The following is an 18,503-nucleotide window of genomic DNA, read 5'->3' on the forward strand; positions in this document are numbered from 1 at the left end:
CACCATTTCAGGGGACATGCTTCCATGCTGATGATGCTCATTAAAAAAATAATGTGTTAATTAAATTTGTGACTGAACTCCTTGGGGGAGAATTGTATGTCCCCTGCTCTGTGTTTTACCAGCATTCTGCCATATGTTTCATGTTATAGCAGTCTCAGCTGATGACCCAGCATGTTGTTCGTTTTCAGAACACTTTCACTGCGTATTTGACAAAACACAAAGAAGATACAAATCTGAGATTTTTAAAGATAGCTACAGCACTCGACCCAAGGTTTAAGTTTCTGAAGTGCCTTCCAAAATCTGATCGAGAAGGGGTGTGGAGCATGCTTTCTGAAGTCTTAAAAGAGCAACATTCCACTGTGGAAACTACAGAACCCAAAAATCAACCTTCTGCTGGTGGCATCTGACTGAGATGATGAAAATGAACAGAATGGGTCTGCACTGCTTTGGATTATTATCGAGCAGAACTCATCATCAGCATGGACACATGTCCTCTGGAATGGTGGTTGAAGTATGAAGGGACATATGAATCTTTAGTGCATCTTGTGACGCCATCTACAACAGTGCCATAAGAATGCCTGTTCTCACTTTCAGGTGACATTATAAACAAGAAGCAGGCAGCATTATCTCCTACAAATGTAAATAAACTTGTTTGTCTGAGCGATTGGCTGAACAAGAAGTAGGACTAAGTGGACTTGTAGGCTCTAAAGTTTTACATTGTTTTATTTTTGAGTGCAGTTATTTTTTGTACATAATTCTACATTTGTAAGTTCAACTTTCATGATAGAGAGACTGCACTACAGTATATGTATTCAGTGAATTGAAAAATACTATTTCTTTTATTACAGTGCAAATATTTATAATAAAAAATAAAGTGAGCACTGTACACTTTGTATTCTGTGTTGTAACTGAAATTGATATATTTGAATATGTGGAAAACATCCAAAAATATTTATATAAATAGTTTTCTATTATTGTTTAACAGCGCAATTAGAGAGAGAGGTAAAATGGCCCTACAGCCAGTTGGCTTTTAGCTTATGTGGTCGAGACTCATGCACGAAGCTCCAAAGGTCCTAGCTTCAATTCCACCCACCGATAACGGGGCTCTGTTGGCATTAGAAGTGGGGGCTCATCCAGGATTTTAACTGGGAAGTCTCTGAAGCTCAGGACGCACTTCCTCAGCTTCTCCCTCGGGTGAAGTATGTAATCCCCATACCTCTGGGGTGTCGTATTCTGTCCCATCTAGTGGCACCGAGACCACTTAGAGAGAGAGGTAAAATGAGTCTGCTCTACAGTCTTAGCTAATGGCCAGTTGGCTTTTAGCTCATGCAGTAGAGGCTCATGCATTAAGCTTCAGAGGTCCCGGGTTCGATCCTGCCTGCCAACGACCGGGGTCTATCGGTATTATAGTTGCTCTTCTTAACCACTCAATACTTGGGAGCATTTCATAGCTTGCATAGCACATGGCAATGTTTAATTAGCCAAAAATTAGGTCCTTTAAAATTCCTTTCACTGCAGTCCGTGGAAGTTTTGCTCAAACAAGGGCCTCAGAACTTAGCACAATGCCAATGACAGTGTCTAAATAACACACTTTTGGGTATAGTCATCTCTTATTATGAGATGGGCCTTTTCTGGCCTATTTCTTCTTTAGTCTCGTTCAGAACTTTGTTCATTAAAGTTCAGATTTTCAGTCATATTTCCTTTTTTGCAGTCACAATTTTGCACTCACAATTTAGGTCATGTAGAGGGGTAAGTCCTTGATTTGTGAGACAATGACAGTCTGAATCCTCAACAATGGAGGCCCAGTTAAGGGTGGGTCAAACATTTAGCACTAAATGGCAACTCCCTATTGCTAGTAATTGGATTTTCCAATAGTATCTGTCTAAGATGGTCAAAACAGATCAAAATAAATGGTGGTGGTTGTGTTCTTTTGTAACACACATGGCTTAGTTCCTGCAGATTTGACCAAATTAAACCAGGGACAGAGTTAGGTGGAAGACACATTCATATAACGAGGTTTGGACAGATTCTGATAAAATAAGACCTGAACAGAATGTATGTGTCCAAAACTTAAAATTAACCTTTTCAAAGGTTCAAAGAGAAAAAAATAAAAGTTCGATTACCCTTTTTTATTTTGTTTTTTATTTTCATTCATCTCTTCAGTTCTTGGTTCTTGCTGGGTCCAAAAGTGGAAGAGACAAAATGCCCTAAGAAAGTTTGTGGTCTCAGTGTGACCAGCTTCACTGGAAGCAGGAAACACTAGTAGTCTCTCATGAATTCTTGCTCCTGTGAGATTTCCAGCACAGTTTCCCAAATTGAATAGATTCAGGTAAACATTCAAACTTTTTGAGTTAAGCCCCTAAAAAGTCCTTTTCTTCCCTGCAAAACTTTATTCATCGCTTGATGTTTCTTTGGTGTGAATTCACTCATGATCAAATTAGCAGACAACACTAAAGCTGAAAAATGTTGCAAAGTGTAGTCAATTTTGGTGGACAGACCCAAAGCCGTGGTCTCCTCTACCGAGTTATGGCAATGCAAGGCAGCTTACAATGACCTAACTATGTTTCTACACCAAAATTTCACTCCCCCTAACGTAACTCACCCACTACACCAACTTAATAATTCCACCTCCACTAGAGGTAAAGAGTTGATGTCAGTGTAGTTAGGTCGACGCAGTGTGTGTGTAGACACTGTGTTGCTTACATCAAGTGTAGTTGACTTTTAGAAGCCGTCCCACAATACTCCACACTGACAATTTAATAGGCACAAGCATTTGGCCAGCCACCCCTCTGTCTAGACACACCCTCTAGAAGTGTACCCATCACATATAAGTGGTCTATCCAACCAGCCAGTTATGTTTTCTACTGTAGTATCTGATTCTTATGGAGTGTCCTTTATACTCTTCTAATATTAAAGATAATCAGAAAATGGGGGAAGGGCATTCTGCTGAAAATTTTGGCTTTTCATCAAAATGGAAACCCATATTCCAACATTTTTCCAGTTTTTAGCATCCAAAACACAAGAATATTTGCCCCAAAACTTCCAGACGCCCATACTCCAACATTTTTCCAGTTTTTAGCATTCAAAACACAAGAATATTTATCTCAAAACTGCCAGACACCCAAAAATTTGGCCAAAAACTGCACAGAAACCAAAACAATTCTGTTTTCTGATGAAATTTCAGGTTTTTGACCTGGCCAAAATATAGGAAATTCTTAAGGAAAGCTGACATTTTCCACTCAAAAATCACCTGTTCACTGGGAAGAAGATTCAAGGGGAAATATTTGATCAAATTTACCTATAAGTACTACTTTGTCTTCATGTAATAAGCACTGCTGTTGCTATAGTCAGGGTCTGGGATTAGAGCTGGGAGAGGCAGGGAAGTGGTCCGGAAGAGGATCTCCATTTTTAAGAACTGGTCAAGAGTGAAGCAATTTGGGAACCCCCTTTCTACACTAATGGTTCAACATGCTGCCATATTAAATAATGTTACAAGTGTCTGGGGCCATTTCTGATTAATACCATGTATGAGGGTTGCAACCCATGAGCTCATGGCTTTAAGCCTGTCCGGACTAGCTGGGCCAGATTCTGCTCTCACTCACACTGACATAAACCAGGTATAGCTCCACTACAGTCAATGGAATTGCTCTGGTGTAAAGCTGATGGGAGATCACAGTGTGGCCCTGTGTATCACAGTCTGGGCATCTGTCATTCTTTTGGCTCCTACTACAACAGTCAAAAGATCTTTCAGTCTTGTTGAGGTTCTTGTGCCCACCCTAAGCATTGCTGTAGGATAAGCAGAATAGAACTTACAGATGGCCTTTCCGATACTGGGGGGTTTCTGAGCTGTGGTCTCTAGGACTTCTCTGCTACAGGCTTTGAAAAGCCATACACTATCCTGGGTTGGTTGCCAAAGCCTGTCGATCACTGCCAGAACACCTCGTTAGCCGGACAGAAGTTACACTACAGCTTCTTTAGAAACACACAACACTGGCTTTCCTGTGCTCTCCCCCACCACCTCCTCTCTTCCTTGCTTGTGATTTTCCTTGCTTCGTCGGGAAGTTTCTGGACTGCCAGAGTCTCGGGACTCAGCAGGCTTATATCAGCTTAATAAATACAAAAAGGACTTCTTACTTCCATAGCAGCCCTGACCTTGGTAATCCACTCTGGTGTTCATATTGAGCAGTCATTCCTTCCCGTGACTTGTTGTTGAACTCCATACGGTGCAGTGGTGCCTCTCAGGATACCTGCTTTGAATATCAGCCATCCTTCATCTCAGGTATAAATATATGGCTATCCTGCGGCTGCTGTGGTGGTGGAGCAGAGTTGAACTATGGCAGATTCTTTTTCAATCTGTGTCACTCCATGAACAGACACATCAGAGTGAGTTAAGGATGGAGTTTCAGCCTTCAGTTTCCATCCTCTCAGACTTCAGCTTCCCTTTTTCATACCTGTAAAGTGGCTTCAGCCTGACTCTTACTGATATTGTGAAGTTGTATCTCGGTGTAAAAGATTCGGCTTTTCAGAATTATTTTACAAATGTCTTATTTCCCTCAACAGTTTGAAACCCCTTTGATCTCTTAAAGGGGCCACTATGTGGTTACGTATTTGGAAACATTTTTAGCAATCTCTCTGGGGAACATATCTGTATCTATGTTTGTGAAATATTGTATAAATTTACAGCACTACATACATGATTTCTAAGAAAAATAACGTGGAGTATTATATAACCAAGATATATAGTCAAGCTGGAAGGGCATATTGAGTTGGGTCCCCCAGGGATAAGTTCTGGGTCTGGTTCTGTTCAATATCTTCATCAATGATTTTGATAATGACATGGAGAGTACACTTACAAAGTTTGTGTATGATACCAAGCTTGGAGGGGTTGCAAGTGCTTTGGAGGATAGGATTAAAATTCAAAATGATCTGGACAAACTGGAGAGATGGTCTGAAGCAAATAGGGTGAAATTCAATAAGGACAAATGCAAAGTACTCCATTTAGGAAGGAACAATCAGTTGCGCACATACAAAATGGAAAATGACTCCCAATGGAGTACTGCAGAAAGGGATCTGGGGGTCATAGTGGACCACAATCTAAATATGAGTCAATAGTGTGACACTGTTGCAAAAAAAAGCAAACATCGTTCTGGGATGTATTAGCAGGAGTGTTGTAAGCAAGGCATGAGAAGTAATTCTTCTGCTCTACTCTTCACTGATTGGGCCTCAACTGGAGTATTGTGTCCAGTTCTGGGTGCCACATTTTAGGAAAGAGGTGGACAAATTGGAGAAAGTCCAGAAAAGATCAACAAAAATGATTAAAGGTCTAGAAAACATGGCCTATGAGGTAATATTGAAAAAATTGGGTTTGTTTAGTCTGGAGAAGAGAAGACTGAGGGGCAACATGATAATAGTTTTCAAGTACATAAAAGGTTGTTACAAGGAGGAGGGAGAAAAATTGTTCTCCTTAACCTCCGAGGACAGGACAAGAAGCAATGGGCTTAAATTGCAGCAAGGGAGGTTTATGTTGAACATTTGGAAAAACTTCCTAACTGTCAGGGTGGTTAAGCAATGGAATAAACTGCCTAGGAATCTGCATTATTGGAGATTTTTAAGAGCAGGTTAGACAAACACCTCTCAGGGATAGTCTAGATAATACTTACTCCTGCTGTAAGTGCTTTGCCCCTTCACACCCCCATCCCTGCTGGTCCTCCGTATCTCCCCCATCGGTGTGCATCCCGCTCCAAGCACTGTGCAGAGAACAAGCCCCTGGTCAGAGTGCTCAGTTCACCAACAGCCTGGCCGGCAGGCTCCTTCCTTCCCCCATTACCTCTGGCTGTGCCGGCACCCCAGGAAATCCCAAGGACCTCTGTCCTGGGGTGCTGGCCAGAAGTAGTTGAGCCCTCCGTGTGCCAAAGCCCCGCACAGAACTGGCACGGGGAAGCCTCTTCACCCCTCAGCTAAGCTCTGGAGTGGCGGGTGGGGAAAGGAAGCCTGTTCATACTTCCAACCTGCAGGTTCCACAGCAACCCCCGTTGCTGGGGCTTAGCACCCTCTTCCCCCCCATACCTCCCCCCCACTATATGTTCTGTCCCCACCCTCCCCTGCTGAGCCACATCTCTGATCCTTCCTGAAGCCCCTAGAGTCAGGTTCTCTGGGCCCTTGTGCACAATGCATCCTTAGGGCTTAACCCCTTCCTGCCCACACTGTAGCTGGGGGACAGGAGGCAGCTTGGTTATGTAAGTGGCCAGCAGCAGCCTGGAAGTGTTAGCTGCCTTTCGACACTGTGCAGGCAGGAAGGAACAAGCTGCTTCCAGCCACACCAGGAGGTGGGGGAGAAGAGATGACCTCTGCAAAGACATGGGCCAGGTCATCCCGCTCTCCCCCGCCCCACCCAGTGCCTGGGAGCAGCTCCCATCCATTCCTTCCTGCACAGTGCTGAAAGGCTGCTGCTGGCCACATTCTGATGTGAACAGTGACAGAAATCTGGGGAGGATGGTGATGTGACCCTCCATGCCCACCCCACACACACACATTGCCTCGGGAAGATGCAGCACCAGGTACCAGGAGAGGCAGGTCCATCCTTGGGGCCCAGCCAAGCATGGAGGGTGGAGAGGTCCAGTCGGTCGGTCAGTCATTCCCTCCTACCCCACCCCCATGAGAGAGGTGTACGTGAATGTGTGTGTGTCACCTCTCCCCATCCGGAGCGTCTCCCCTGTTCTTTTCACACCCCTGAGTGACGTAAGTTACACCAACAAAAGTGCTAGTGTAGACATAACTCTTAGTGACTTGCCCAAGGGCAAACAGCAACTATATCAGTTGAAATTCACACCTTAGATTATACTAAAAAATCTTCCCCATGTAGGTCAGCCCTCAGATCTTGAATATACATGAAATTGTTAGCAGTTTAGCTAAATAGGATTCTTCTGATTGATTTAAACCATTTATGTGGGTGGTCTTAAATCAATTTATCTTGATTGGGTATTTAAAAGTTGATTTAGTTAAACCAGCACATCTTTTGTCTATATACAAGGGCTTAGGCTACGTCCACACTACAGAGCCTGTATCAGCATAGCTATGTCGGCATAGCCCCCCAGTGTAGACACAACATACCCTGACGGGAGGAGTTTTTCTTCTGTTCTAGAAAGTATAGCTCCCTGAACGACGTTAGCTATGTCAAGAGAAATATTCCCGTTGATACAGCTGCATCTACACTGGGGTCTGACAGCATAGATAAGTTGATCAAGGGGTTGGCTTTTTCACACTCCTGCGCGACATAGCTATGCCAGTATAAGTGTTCTGTGTAGACCAGTACCTGGGAGCTCCAGGGGTCGAGAGTCATACGTTCTGACTAGCAGGGATGACTAACATTAACTGTGAACAAGGTGCATTAAAATGCTTTCAGGTGCCCTGCAACGCAGTTATAGACCAATTGGAATACTTCCTACTCTCAGATTACGATTACCTTGGCTGGTTAAAGCAGCTCTAACCTAACATAATGTACACATTTCACTTTGTTGGCTATCTTGCTCTAGGAAGCTTAAGAACTGGACCAAAAATGTACATTTAGCCATCAGTAGTCAGGAAAATGCTAGAGATGGGCCTAAAGTCCCACCATGAACTTTGGGAATGCTTGGATCTAGATCCAAACTTAGCCACTTGGGCTTGTCCCTGTAATAGGAAGTATAGTCCAGTGATAAGAGCACTGAATTGGGATTCAGAAGGCCTGGGTTTGATTCCCGCTGACCTGCTGTATGACCTTGGGCAAGTCATTTCACCTCCCCATGCCTCAGTTTATGCATTGCTAAATTGGAGATTAAGATATCTTCCTTTGTGAGCCACTTAATGTCTATGGATGAAAACCTCTACATAAAGGTTATGTATTATTATTAGGCCCAAACAGGAACACAAAATCCAGAGGCCCCTTCTCCCACATCCAGTCCATATCTGAACACTGCACTTTAGGCCTATCTCTAATAACCATTAGAAAGATCTGCTGGGCACTAGTATTAGGTTGAGAAGAATCCCAAAGAATGTTTTGTTAGTCAGACGCAGGAGCTTAAGAACAATTTGTAATTGTTTTGGGGTTTGGGGGTTTTTTAGTTTTTGTTTTGTTTTGTTTTAAAGAAAATTCCATTCATTTTTTCAAATGCAAGGCTTACATCTGGCGTTCTCACCACTGCTGTCCATAGGGCTCTGCTGGGAATTGTAACAGGCTTCTAAAAGGAGCTCTATATTCACATGCAGTAACAAACTGCACCCAGTGAAGAACTGCAGTGTGGCTGGATTCATTTGTTTCTGTCCTTCAGGTGAAAAAGAGGAGTTATGTCTGTTCTGTGATTTGTTCCCTTAGCTTTAGCGCTGCTGGCCCAGATTTGTTCTTCAGTTACAGCCATGCAATGAGGTTGCACTAGTCTAACTGAGAACAGGATTTGGCCTGCAGTGTTAATTTATTCTTTCCTCTCATGGAGTCATTGGCATTGCTGTAGAACCTTCGTCTCCTGTCGGCCAACCCCTTTTTGCTAACTTTGAAATATTAACTTTCCATTTCTCCCCGGTGTCCCACCGCCCACAAAAATGTATAATTTATATACATTTTTATTTGCAATTCCAAAAAAAAAAGAAAAAATATCTCACACATCTGTGAATCATACCCTGGCTTTAGATCAATTTAGAGTCACAACGGACCTGGAAGAGGAGGCCTAAAAGCAATATTTTCTTTCACTGGTTAAGAAGGGCTGATAGAGAAGGGCCTTCTACTGCCAGGGCTCTCTCTAGTCAGGAAACATTGCCAAATATTGCTTCCCCGCCATAAGAGTCCTGCTGTACTAACACCCCTTAGTAACTGCACTGGCTAGAGATGAAAACAGTTTTTCACTCCCATACTGTTTAGCCCAGGCTTGGGGCAGGTGCTGAACACTGGAAGAATAAAACAGTCAACGATGACATGTTTGGGAGGAAATGGAAAATAGGTGTTGGTAATCTGCATTAAATGGTATTCATATTATTGCTGGGAGGAGAGCGGGAAAGGGATGTTATGGGAACATATTTTTCATTACAGTCTGATCTTTGCTAAATATGCCTAACATATTATCCCGCAGTTTATGCATCTGTCCAAGTGAATACATGTAGGATATATCATCCTGTGAAGGGTGATTGATGCTCATTCTGTGTACACAAATGGGAAATATCCATTTCATACGAGCCTCATAGGTACAGGCAAGGTTTTTTCATTAGAAGTGGAAAAAATTACTAATTATTCATTGGTAATACATACGGAAAGAATGGGGGATTGATTTTTTCCCCTATTATTGGCTACTAGCTATTCCCATAGCCCATTATTTTATATATAGATCTGGGGAAAGAAATTTAGATGATGTAAATAAAATATGCAGTGATGGGAAGAGCAGTAATTAATTTATTTGGCACAAAAATCTTCAAAAGAAACAAAAGAGCTCAGCTATGGATTGTAGTTAATTTCAGTTCCCTTTGTATTTGCTTGTTGTTGGGTTGATCTTTCTACTTTCTCATTTTAAACCATGGTGGTTGATTTTGCAGACACACACAATAAAACTGAATTAACTGCATGTCTGTATGTTGACCTTTGAGAGACCTCTTTGTAATCACCTAAAAAAAAATCTATATATGTTAGAATGTTATATGTGGTGCTGGTGGCCCCGCCTATTAATAACATTGCCCAACACTTTCCATTATAAGACCCTATTTTCAGTTTCTTATAACTTTGGTGAATTTTAAACATTTAGGCTAAAATTTCCAATGCTGGGTGTTTGCATCAGGCTAATATTTTTTTTCTTTGTTGGGGGGGAAGTCAGGGTAAATGTCAGCCAAAATGGTTCAGCCAATTCCAAGAATGAGGTTGGGGGGGAAAAACATATTTTTTTCAATGTTAAAAAAAAATTCTGGTGACCCTTGCTTTGAGATGCTCTATGTTCGGAGCAAGAACCTGAAATTTGGCAAGGGTGTGGCCTTTGTGTCAGGGACGAACCATGTGGGCATCAATATGATGCCACTGTGTTAAAAAAACATAAATACTGCAAAGTCAAGCACTCAAAAGTTAGGAAATGCACTGACAACCTTAATTCTGGCATTTCCTAGTTTTGAATGCTTGACTTTGCAAGTTTTGTGTTTGTGTGTTTATACACACATACCTGCACACACGCACATCCCTGCACTTGTTATGAATGCGAATTCTTTCCCATTAAATCACAAATGGAAAGATGATCATGTGGTTTAAAGCACAGGACTAGGCATCAAATGATGTGGGTTTTGTTTCTGCCTCTGCCAAGGACATGTTACTTAACTTCACTGTGCGTCAGTTTCCTCATCACGAAAAGGGGAATCATACTGCCCTATTTCACAGGAGGGTTACAAGGCTTAACATGAATTATTCACTCAGGTTTGTATGGTGATTTAAAAACTTCACATAAAAGACACTATGGAAATGCAAAGCATTATTGACCATTTTAAAACTGTTTTTCCTTTGATAGGAAGGCACCCATTATAAACGTCTCTTAGCGCTTTGATTATTGCACGGAAGAGGGAAAATCAGAGAATAGCAATTTTTTTTCCTTGTTGTATTGATTTCAAAACAGCATGTTCTGCTGTAGGTAACTCAGGGATGATTTTACTGTCATTTTGCTGGCAGAAGGCTTATTATTTCTCTTCCCTGGTTTCTAGGTTGCCCAGTGGATGGTCATCCAGCTCCAAACATCACTTGGTTTTATGCTGGTCAACCCATCAACATGAGACACAACATCCTGGCAGCTGGTCAGATTCTTCAGCTACTAAACATCAGTGATGGTTATCAGGGTGAATTCAGCTGCCTGGCTCAGAATGAAGCTGGCTCACTTATGCAAAAAACATCTCTGACAATCCGAGGTAAAATAATTCTATCCTGCTGCCTTTATAAGATCTTGGCATGGCCAGGGTGGTGCTGTTAACTGTATCAACATCATTCTGAATTCCTTCACTCTGAGGCCACAAGAAATGGCATCCAAGGGATGTTTTGGTGCCGTAGCCGCTAAGAGTGAATTTGTAGATATGCCCAATAATTCTGGTATCTTGGTTTTTAGAGGCCTACACTGAGATGCATTGGACCTGATTTTCAGGGTTGTTGAGCACATACAGATCACTCCAATATTAGAAGCCACCAATTTTAATGACAGTGTTTCTCGGCCTTTTCAGGCTGAGGACCTTTATCTGAAGTCCAAAAATTTTGCTACCATCTTATATTTGATATAACAGTAAGAGTGAAATATATATCAATGAGAAAAACGATCAAGCCACATAGTGTGTGTGTGCACATGTGGGTTTTCCAAGAAATTTACGGAATACTTGAACTTCAAGGGTAAGGGTGTGCAGGAGTAGGGGAGCAAGAGTTTCTTTCCTTTAGAGTGTAATAATATTTTCAACATCTCCTGACCTCCCACCCCCCAAATGCCTTTTATCACTCCCATGGGGGGTCATGACCCACCAATTGAGAAGCAGTGATCTGAGTCTTTTGTTATTAACACAAGTAATGGGTTTTTAAATGTAAATATGTGAATTTTATTTTGGCAGCATCTCTTCTAGGTGCTAACAAAAAAAATTGCTTAATCTTACAAGTTGATCTTTTAATGCGTGATTCCTTTCCTCTTAAAAATACCTCTTTAGGGTAGTTATTTCCATTAAATTTAAGCTTTGATGTTAAAGTTTTAAGGGTAGATTTTTTTCAAAGGAAATCATGAAATAGTTTTGGTGCCCCTTTAATTATGTCCCTGGAAAGCATTGCATTGGAGTTTCACCCCCATGACACCCATAGCATCTATGGGACCTATGCATCTAGAACTTTGTACAATGCATCAAAATTACTGCGTGTTTTTCTTTTGAGATTCTTGCGTCTAGGAATTAATGATAATGCAAGTGCACAATTAAAATCAAGAATGTTGATTTATTTTCTATATTTAGATATGTTTTCCTTGAATAATATTATTTAGCACATTATACTTGAAGTAAGTGAAGCTGCATCTTCAAAGTGCTTTACAATCATTCTCTAATTAATCTGTGTGGGTGAACTGTCTCATGCAGAAATTAGAAATAGGACCAAACCTAAACATCAAATTCAAATACCATAATTTGCTGGTGTCTAAACCTGGGTCCAAATTTTCTGATTTAAGCCTATCTCTGAGTGACACTGGACCACATCATCAGGTGCTGTAAATCTGTGTAACTCCACTGCCTTCAATGGAACTCTGATGATTTACACCAGCTCAGGATGTGGCCCACTGAGAATTCTTTTTCCATTATTAAGATGAATGTTTACTTCTGGGGGAATTCTGCACCAAAAAATTCAAAATTCTGTAAAATTATGCATATTTATTTGTCAAAATAATGCATCGCTCCAGTTTCAATTGTTTTGGTAATTTATTTAAATTACAATACAGAAAAAAGTCACAACAACTATTCAGCATTTCCTAAACACATGAAAGTTAAGTTACAAACACTTGGTAACTAATACCCTTCATTCCAGTTATAATTCTGGATTTTCATTTAAATTACATTAGAGAACACCAAACAGGAAAAAAAAGTACATCATTTTAAATTGCTCAGACTTTCATACATGAAAGTCATACAGTTTTGCTAATCATTGTCCTGGAACTGGCTGGGTACTTTGGAAAGTGCTTGGTTCTGATTGTCCTGACATTTTATTGGCTGCTTGGTAAATGTTTTATTTGCCCTCAGCGTCTTTTTTTTTAATGGGTATGTAAATATCCTGAGCTGTAATCTAACCCCATTGTGTCACTTTGGCACAGGAAAAAAGTGAGAAAGCACATAGATCTTCCTAGCTGAGGATTCTCTTACTGTCATTTATAATAAGGCTCATTTACATCACTCTGGTAGGGGCCTTAAAACTTTCACAGGTTTTATGCTCCTGGGGGAATTGACTGAGAATTGGAACAGTTAACTAACAATAGGAACATTAACAATGTTACTATGTAGGCAGGCTGCTACATTTCTGCCTCAGAGAATGAGATCAATTAACTAACAGGCAGGCCGCTACATTTCTGCCTAAGCATGCCTCGTGCACAATAAAAAGCCCTACCCTTCCATGCCAGTGAGCTGCAGTAGCAAGCGAGAAGGACAGAGTGTCTTTTTCTCTCTCTCTTGCACTTGTTGGCATGCACGTACACCCAGCCCCACCCTGACAGTGATCAACCACGCAGGCATGCATGCCCAGACCCTCCTCCCCCATGTCTGTGGCTGCTCAAGGCATGCTGGAACAGTCGCGCACCCTGGGAAGAGGCACGTGTCCCCTGGCAGATTTATTTTTGCCTTTTTCTGCACGGGGGGCACAGTAAAATGCGGGCCATATGAATTTTACACCCCCAAAGGGGCACAGAATTCTGTCGGGAGTACATCTAGTGTGTGGATTGCTGCCTTTCTGCAAAGGAATGGAAGGATTGATTTACAGCATGGATTAATAATATGCTTATTTCCTATCTAGTATGGGAAAGTCTTATTGGATTTAACAGGATTACTTTAAAGGGCATCTATAGAAATTTTGTAGAGTTCTACAGAAATTCTTCTAAAAAATGATAGAATTTTATATTGAAATAATTTCTATACTATTTTAAGTGTCCTATACTCTTCTGTATCAGAGATGTTCTCCTTTAAATTCCTCAGGATGATTTTAAAAAATCTGTAGAAAGGTTTTTATTTTCTGTTAAATTCTGTGGGACTTTTCCATAAGGGATATGTATCATGTGGGACTGATACAATAGTCCCCAGGCCTTGTTTCCCCAGTGTGGTATGTATATATCTTAGGTACTTATATAGCCCCCATTACCACAGTATCTGAGCACCTAAAAACCTGGAATGAATTTATCCTCACACCACCCCATTTGACAGGGAAGGGCTATTATTCCCATTTTAAACACTGGGAACTGAGATACTGAGAGACTCGGTGGCTTGTCCAAGGTCACACAGAAAGTCTGTGACAGAGCAGAGAATTAAATTAGTCTCCTGAGTTGCAGGCTTCCACCTTAACTACTGGCCCATCCACTGGCCAGTGCTGAAGTCACATATCACCTAGTCACCATGCCTTATCGTGATGAGTTCCAAAACATAGGATTTACCATATCAGAGAGGATTGATGGTCTAACAAAGGCTGGTATCCCACCTCTGTTTGTGCTCAGTGCCTGATGATTCATAGGGTGACATGCTTTTCCTATACATAATTCACCTATTTTAAACATTTCTGTAGGAGTCACTTTTATCTTATATCAGAGGGGTAGCTGTGTTAGTCTGTATCCACAAAAACAACAAGGAGTCTGGTGGCACCTTAAAGACTAACAGATTTATTTGGGCATTAGCTTTTGTGGGTAAAAAACCACTTTGCATCTGACGAACCGTTTCAGATTTGGGGACTGGGGATGCATCTGAAGAAGTGGGTTTTTTACCCACAAAAGCTTCTGCCCAAATAAATCTGTTAGTCATTAAGGTGCCACCAGACTCCTCGTTGTTTTTATCTTACAAAACGTCTCCAAAATGGCAGAGCACCTTGGTATCAATCACTGATATTTTACCATTAATCAGCTTTTCTGATTGATTTTTAAATGTTAACTTGGGTGTCTTGTGCTTGTGGCAGAATATTGGTGGTCAGCGGACAGACTGATGGCATGTTCGGCCTCCTGTGGTAACAGGGGAGTGCAGCAACCGCAACTGAGGTGCTTACTGGATGGGACTGAGGTCAACACATCCCACTGTATAGAGAAGCCCAAGCCAGTGCTACAGCCTGTTGCTTGTAACAGAAGAGACTGCCCTTCAAGGTTTGTCCTTGTGCTGTAGTATATTGTGTATGCTTTTACGAAGCATTTAATCAGAGGTGGGCAAACTACGGCCCATGGGCCACATCCGGCCCGCGGGACCGTCCTGCCTGGTCCTTGAGCTCCCAGCTGGGGAAGCTAGTCCCTGGCCCCTCCCCTGCTGTCCCCCTTCCCCCGCAGCCTCAGCTCGCCATGCCGCCAGCACTCTGGAGGGTGGGGCTGCGAGCTCCTGCCAGGCAGCACGGTGGCATGGCTGGCTCCGGCCGGGCGGCGTGGCTGCCAGACATGCTGCTCTGAGCGGCATGGTAAAGGGGCGGGGATCAGAGGAGTTGGATAAGGGGCAGGAGATCCTCGGGGGCAGTCAGGGGACAGGGAGCAGGGGGCGGTTGGATGGGGTGGAGGTTCTGGCGGGGGGGGGGGGCGGTCAGGGGACCGGGAACGGCGGGGGTTTGAATAGGCGTGGGAGTCCCAGCGGGGGGGCCTGTCAGGGGGCGAGGGTGTCAATGGGGTCAGGGCAGTCAGGGGACAAGGAGCAGGGGGGGTTGGATGGGTGGGAAGTTCTGAGGGGGGCAGTCAGGGGGTGGGAAGTGGTAGGGGGCAGATAGGGGGCAGGGCCAGGCTGTTTAGAGGCACAGCCTTTCCTACCCGTCCCTTCATACAGTTTTGGAACCCCGATGTGGCCCTCAGGCCAAAAAGTTTGCCCACCCCTGCATTTAATAATACTCTGCCCTGGACAACATGTTATCTTTGCTTTTCTAGTGTCTGTCCAAGAAACAATTGTATCTGAAAGTGAATTTACTGACTCTTAATCCAGATAAATTAGAGGGCATGGTGGTGGATTGGGGAAAACATTCACAGTACATGGCAGAGATTATGTCTACTCCTTCTGTTAAAGGGGTTTATCGTCTTCTTTTTATTAGCAAAGTTCACAACCTAATGGTCTTTTGGATCCTTCCCAGGAAGGATCAGTGCCCAAGAATGCTGTTTGTTAGAGAAGCTAGCTAGAGGACTGAATTTTCCTCTTTGACTCACTAGTTAACCATACCTTTGTCAACTCCAGACTAAATATATGCTGTTTGGGGGCATGACTGTGCCCTTCTATTTGTTTGTACAGCACCCAGGAAAGAGAGTCTTGATCCTGATTGGAGCCTTTGGGTACTACCATAATATATATGTATTTTTGTCCTTCTGCAAATCAGTAGCAGATTTCAGGGCCCTGCAAGTCAGTTTCCCATTGGAGAGGAAATCAATGATATGTAGTCTGTTTATTTTCTTACTCTTGATCTATGCTGCAAAGTTATATAGGCATATCTATGCTGGGCAGGAGTGTGAAAAACCACACCTGACTGACATATTTATGCTGACCAAAAAAACTCCTCCCGCCTTCCTCTCCCCCGCCCCCCGGTGTAGATGCATCTATGTCAGTGGACATGTGCTTCTGCCAGGGTACCTAATGTCATTCAGAGAGGTGATGTTCCTGCATCAACAGAAAAACTCCTCCTGTGAAGTTGGCTATGCCAACATAACCACGCCAGGATAGTCCCCATAGTATACACATAGCCTTAGCATGGCTGGTTTTTTTATACTGTATATATACCAGCCCCTAAACAGAGGTGATCACAAACAGCATGCAAACAAACCCATGTTTCAGAAATTCAGCCCCAGCACCAATGCCTACTTCCCAAGAAGCCACTCTGCCCCAAGAATTGACTTCAGATAGAAAGATAAAGGGAGAGAGTAAATTCTCCAGCTGCCTCCAACAGCTTCCCCAAATGAAACTGCATCCCAAAACTAACAATACACCATTTCTTCAATGACTGTACATTGCTTGCAAAACTTTGTGTAACCATGCCAACTAGTGACTCCCCTGAGAACGGTATCGGTATTAATATTATGTTATGTGATGGGACATTTGTAACAAATCAGAAATAAACAAATCAAAATTAGAGATAGGCCCAAACTGCAAATTTCAGGTAAAAATCCAGAGTGACTCCAGTAACGTCACCTGCATGACTCTGGTTTTGCACTCATATATTTGAGATCAGAATCTGGCCACAATTTCTGACACGAGCGGAGGAGCTGAGAATCAGAAAGTATCCTGATGAGCAGAGAGCAGCCAGCTTTCCAGCCATTTGCTTTGGCTGTGGCTTGGGGGGGCAGCTAGGCTGCCCTTTCATTACCTTTCTATAATGTGTTCCTGCACCTCTCTTTAGGCAAATGTTTTCTGGATGGCCAGCTGAGTCATAAGGAGCAGCTGAAACCACGAGAGACTTGATGAAATATGAAACATGCTCATTAATATCAGCAGTTTGACTTGCTGATGGGAATATTTCCACAGGAATGATTTATGTCCTTTTATCCCCTTCCTGAGCTATAATGCAGCCCATGCTTCTCTTCCCGGCTCCCGAGAAAACTGCTGAAGTGTATGTTTGGAAATAAAAGTTGATTGAAACGCAGAGCTGAGCTTTACAAAGGGCAGAGAAGCTGCAGAATCAACCTCGCCAAACTCTATGATACGCAGAGGAGAAGTATTTTTTGTCCTTGCCAAGAACTCTATTTATTTTATTGTTTCTGTAACAGTGGGAATCAGTCAGCAGAGCGTTAATGAAAATATAATGGATGCCTTTACTTGAGTATCAGAGCTCCAAGGGACTGGAAAGCACCTACTGCCTGTTTTGTAAAGTAATCATAAATATGGTGCTGCTGGTTGGGGAGATGCTGGGCTTTCCCTCCGCCACCCAGAACACATAAATCCTGCAAAGTAGCCTGAAGCCTATTTCAGCAGAGCTCCTGACTTGACCAGAACTCTCCCCCTGGAACTAATAATCACTTCCCTTCCTCCTTCCCTCCAACCTCTCTTCAAAAACCATCTGGGTAAATATCGCACCACTCCATTGGGAAACAACTCTCTTTGCCTCCTTGTGCCAACTGCTTGGCACATGGGCCCAGCTCTTGCAGTGTTCAGCATCACCATTATCTACCATGTGCATGCCTGAACATGGCCCGTGATTCATGATTACCAAGAGACTCACTTCTTTCACACATTCCGCATAGCAGTTTTAACAGCCAGTAATAAGCTGCAGACTAGCTGAGTGGGAGGCTATTTCACATTATCCCAGGATTGGAGGAAGGTTGCTGATCTCTGAACAACCAACTAAATCTGTTACCCAGTTAGTAGTAGATGGTAGACCAGTATAATAATATTATATTTCTTTATTTATGTATTAAATGTTATTTTGTTAACTTGTTTTAGTGTTTTTAAAAAGTCAATACATATAGGGTCAGATCCTCTATTTCAGCCATGCAGCTCAGGGAAAATGGCACAATGCCCTTTGTGCTTCCCCAATTCCTGTCTGGCTGTGCACCAGCCCATTCCCTTGGAGTAAGAGCAGCCTAGAAGCTGCTGTAAGTTATCCAGGAAACCAGTGGCCCCAAGGAGGCAATATAGCGACCAGGGGTCAGCAGGGCTAGAGACATATAAGTTATGCATCTATGTCAGCAGCAAGTTGAGAGTGGGAGCTGCTGTGTGGTCTTTACATAACTGAAGAATCCCCTTATTGGGCTGATCCTCCCATGGCTTGTAATACTGGCCTTAGGTCCAGAATCTGCCAACATGATGCTGCAAAGTGACCACACCGCACCCCAGGGTTAGAAGTATTTACATGGGTTTTGCAAACAGAG

General features: G+C 42.7%; 1 protein-coding gene across 1 annotated transcript in view; it reads left to right on the forward strand.

Moving 5' to 3' along the window:
* The window catches only part of ADAMTSL1 (ADAMTS like 1), a 689,739-nt gene that overhangs the window by 663,005 nt on the left and 8,231 nt on the right, over positions 1-18,503 (forward strand). Inside the window, exons 28-29 of the mRNA XM_077816448.1 lie at positions 10,696-10,896; positions 14,645-14,825. Of these exons, the coding sequence (XP_077672574.1) occupies positions 10,696-10,896; positions 14,645-14,825 (382 nt within the window). The remainder of the gene's footprint in view (positions 1-10,695; positions 10,897-14,644; positions 14,826-18,503) is intronic.

This window comes from Eretmochelys imbricata, chromosome 5 (genome assembly GCF_965152235.1).
Source record: "Eretmochelys imbricata isolate rEreImb1 chromosome 5, rEreImb1.hap1, whole genome shotgun sequence".
NCBI classification, from domain to species: domain Eukaryota; kingdom Metazoa; phylum Chordata; order Testudines; family Cheloniidae; genus Eretmochelys; species Eretmochelys imbricata.